At 42.7% G+C, this 3,792-nt stretch overlaps 1 protein-coding gene across 1 annotated transcript; it reads left to right on the forward strand.

The window, feature by feature from the left end:
• wfikkn2b (WAP, follistatin/kazal, immunoglobulin, kunitz and netrin domain containing 2b) lies at positions 1–3,557 on the forward strand. The gene is made up of 2 exons (XM_058405750.1): positions 1–514; positions 1,171–3,557. Exons 1-2 carry the CDS (start codon positions 341–343, stop codon positions 2,665–2,667), a joined length of 1,671 nt encoding a protein of 556 aa, XP_058261733.1. The 5' UTR covers positions 1–340; the 3' UTR covers positions 2,668–3,557.
• Positions 3,558–3,792: the final 235 nt, after the last annotated feature.

The raw sequence follows: 3,792 nt of genomic DNA on the forward strand, positions 1-3,792 counted from the left end.
TCTCACGCAGGCAGGTATCCCAGTACCAACCCTAACTTTCGGACAGATGTTTTTTAAAGCCTCTATAATAAACCTCGGAGCAATTCATAACTGTCCTGTGCGCGTAACGACGAGATCCAGTGGCCAGGGGAAATAGTCGGATTCGGCTCCACTCGGTATTACAATAGGGTAGAAATACAGGGACCTCAAACTTCCTTCTCTACACGCTTCAATCGATCAGACCTTACTGCGTTCAGCTGCGTTTCTGACTGGGATATTTGGCACCGCTGAAAGTGCCGGTGTATCTTTTTTATTATTATTATCAACTATTATTATTATTATAACTAGGTCCCATAAAACGATGCGTCGCTGGATATGGTTGTTTTTGGCCGGTGAGTTGGTCATGTTACGTGTGAGAGGCATGGCTTTGCAGAAAGCTGCGTACTCGCACGCCGGTCTCTGTCCTAACGATGTGAACCCCAACCTGTGGGTGGACGCAATGAGCACCTGCACCCGGGAGTGTGAGACCGACCAGGTGAGCGCTTGTCCATTCTTAATGCAAAAGTTTTCTTTGTTCCATTGCTGAAACCTGCAACCCTTTCAGAACGCTATCCATGTAGAAGACGTTTAGAACCATTAACCATCCAGTGAAGAACCAGTTTTTAAGAGTGCACGAGGTTCGAAAGCAATGTATACAAACAGGCACCAGCTTTAAAGTCGTTTTCAGATAAAAACTATTCTCCAAGAGCTTTTTTATTTATTTATTTATTTATTATTATTTTTTTAATTTTTTTTTTTTTTGGGGGGGGGTTACAGCTTATTAGTTTTTGTTTAAGAATATATCTATGAAAAAAATGTGATGATCATAGGTACATTAACTACTGTGAATGTGTGTATATATATGTGGTGATCTGGATACACTGGTGTCCAATCTGGGGTGTATTCCTGCCATGCACACAGTGTTTCCAGGATAAGTAATAATGTAAATGTATTAACTAATAAATAAATGTAACACAGATATTGAAATATAATTACTGGAAGTGCATTCACAGAACATAATATTAATAATAATAATAATAATACTAATAATAATAATAATAATAATAATAAGCCTGGGATAAATAAAATAAATAAAGGATTGCAATAGTGAATTTTAAAACAACTTAATGTCCGGTTATACTCTCTGTTTAGGAATGCGAGGCATTTGAAAAGTGCTGCTCGAATGTTTGTGGGAGCAGGAGCTGTGTGGCAGCCCGCTATATGGATGCGACAGTGAAGAAGGCAACCGGCAGCATATCCAACGAGGCAACCTGTGACAAGTTCATGTGCACTCAGCAGGGCTCCGAGTGCCACATCTGGAATGGGCAGCCCACATGCAAGTGCAGAGATCGCTGTGAAAAGGAGCCACATTTCACCTGTGCTTCTGACGGGATGACCTACTACAACAAGTGCTACATGGATGCTGAAGCCTGCTCCAAAGGCATCTCCCTGTCTGTAGTGACCTGCAGGTCCCACCCTGTAAACACTAGTCCTCTACCTCCTGGAACCACTGCCCTCCCAACGACCACCCTACTGCTCACCACCCCACTAGAGGTGCAATCCCCAGTCATAACTGGAAGCCTAGTGGAACAGTCTGTGTTTGTGGGTGATACAGCCAGCTTCTTGTGTGATGTGAGTGGCTGGCCAAAACCCGAGATCACCTGGGAGAAACAACTGGAGGGTAAAGAGAACATTGTTATGAAACCCAATCACGTGCTGGGAAATGTGGTGGTGACTAATGTTGGACAGCTAGTGATCTACAGTGCACAGCTAGAAGATATAGGTGTCTACACTTGCACAGCTACAAACTCAGGTGGTTCAATCCAAGCTCATTTCCCACTCTCTGTGAAACAGAGAGACCCTGAGGAGGAGAAGCCAAAGAACCAGCCTCCTTTCCCTGCTGAGGAGTGCATGAAGGAGCCAGACACTGGTGACTGTGGCGGGGAGAAGCCGAGTTGGTTCTATGACAACAAGAGGAACAGCTGCTTCACATTCACCTACCGTAACTGCAATCAGAACCAGAACCACTTTAACACCTTTGACTCCTGCATGCTGTCCTGCCAGGTTGAACTGCCCGCCCCATGTGGTCTTCCCAGCCTTCAGGGCCCCTGTAAATTCTATAAGCCACGCTGGGCCTACAGCAGCACCCTCAATCAGTGCCAACCTTTCATTTACGGGGGTTGTGGAGGCAATGACAACAACTTTGAGACCAAAGAGGCATGCGAGGACTTGTGTCCATATCCAAAGAACCACCGCTGCAAGCCATGCAAATCGCAGCACAAGATGGTGTCCAGTTTTTGTAAGAGTGACTTTGTGATATTGGGACGCATTACAGAGCTGACAGAAGAGGAAGGCTCAGGCCGGGCGCAGATCAACGTGGATGAGATCCTTAAGGATGAGAAGATGGGGCTTAAGTTCATGCAGAATGAACCCTTGGAGGTGACATTGCAGAACATGGACTGGACCTGCCCGTGTCCCAACGTCACTACCTCGGACGGTCAGATCATCATCATGGGTGATGTGCACAATGGGATGGCCGTGCTCCAGCCAGAAAGCTTCGTCAGCCAGTTCAGTGTGCGACGGCTTCGCAGGCTGCGTGAGGTGATCAATAAAAACACATGCGAAATTCTGAAAGAGTTCAGGGAATAGGGCAGTGGTCTTAGCCCAAGCTGACTGCTATTCTTTTGAAAACTCAAATGACCAATGACTTTTTACCAACGTAAGAACTATGCAAAGTAAATGATGGAGAAACTGTCAAAAGCTCCACAATCACTTTTTTCCCCTTGTACTTACTGTACTGTTGACTTAATTTTCTTTTTCTTATTTTTCTTTGTTTATTATATACAGTACTCTTGTATATGAGTAGTGAGTCATGTAACATCCACAAAATTCCAGGCCAGTTAAGATGTTTGCTTTGACAAGGTTGTATATACAGTACGAGACACAGCTGTTCACCCATGAGACCGTGTCAACTTTCAACGTCTTCATAGGAAACCTGCTAAAATGCCTCTTAGGTTAAAGTGAAAGAACACATTTGTAGGCATAGGAAGCATTAATCAGACCCATCTGGTAGGCCAAATCCCAGCACACACTGTACCCTTGCTTCGAATGGAACGTCATACCTACTTTATAAATCCAAGGTGGTTCATTCAAGGATGATTAATTTCTTGCCTGATGCTCTACTTTATCACTGGAGGTTAAGGACACGTCTCGATAAAACTGTTGTAATATACTGTAGAAAGCACATGAATAAGTTGTATTATATTTACTCTGAAGTTCTGTTTTAAAGCTTGTTAAGCTTTGTTATTCTATACTACTTGTTATTTGTTATTCCATACTGCTCACATTTCTGTTGCGACGAACGATTGATGTACAGGTAGATATTTTAGCGAGGACAATCTTGAAGTGATTTTGTTTTCCTTTATTTATTTTAACGTATTTTGTTCCCAGCTAACATTATCATTTCCTGTAAGCATGTCCATATTTTTTTTAAATAATTTGGAATCATATTTGTAAAGATGTCAAAATGTCACTGAATAAATAAATAAGCCTTATAGTCTGAGTATTATCATTTTTGCCACAATGCTTCACTGCATTTCTAGTGATTTGGGGGGAGACCAGGAAAATGATGCGCAAACGATGACTGTACGTTACTCCAACGCCAGATTGGTGGCATGCAAGACATCGTAGTGACACTTTCTCTCTATGAAACAAATGATCAAGTACAAATTAATTAAATCAAATAAATCTCAGAGAGGCTAGGAAATGTCCTCA

This window comes from Hemibagrus wyckioides, linkage group LG13 (genome assembly GCF_019097595.1).
Source record: "Hemibagrus wyckioides isolate EC202008001 linkage group LG13, SWU_Hwy_1.0, whole genome shotgun sequence".
Lineage (NCBI taxonomy): Eukaryota > Metazoa > Chordata > Actinopteri > Siluriformes > Bagridae > Hemibagrus > Hemibagrus wyckioides.

Excerpts from the sequence above, each read along its gene's own strand:
- wfikkn2b (XM_058405750.1), top strand. The coding sequence starts at position 341 with ATGCGTCGCTGGATATGGTTGTTTTTGGCCGGTGAGTTGGTCATGTTA. Across the intron at positions 515-1,170 it reads GGGAGTGTGAGACCGACCAG|GAATGCGAGGCATTTGAAAA; the intron begins GTGAGCGCTTGT and ends CTCTCTGTTTAG.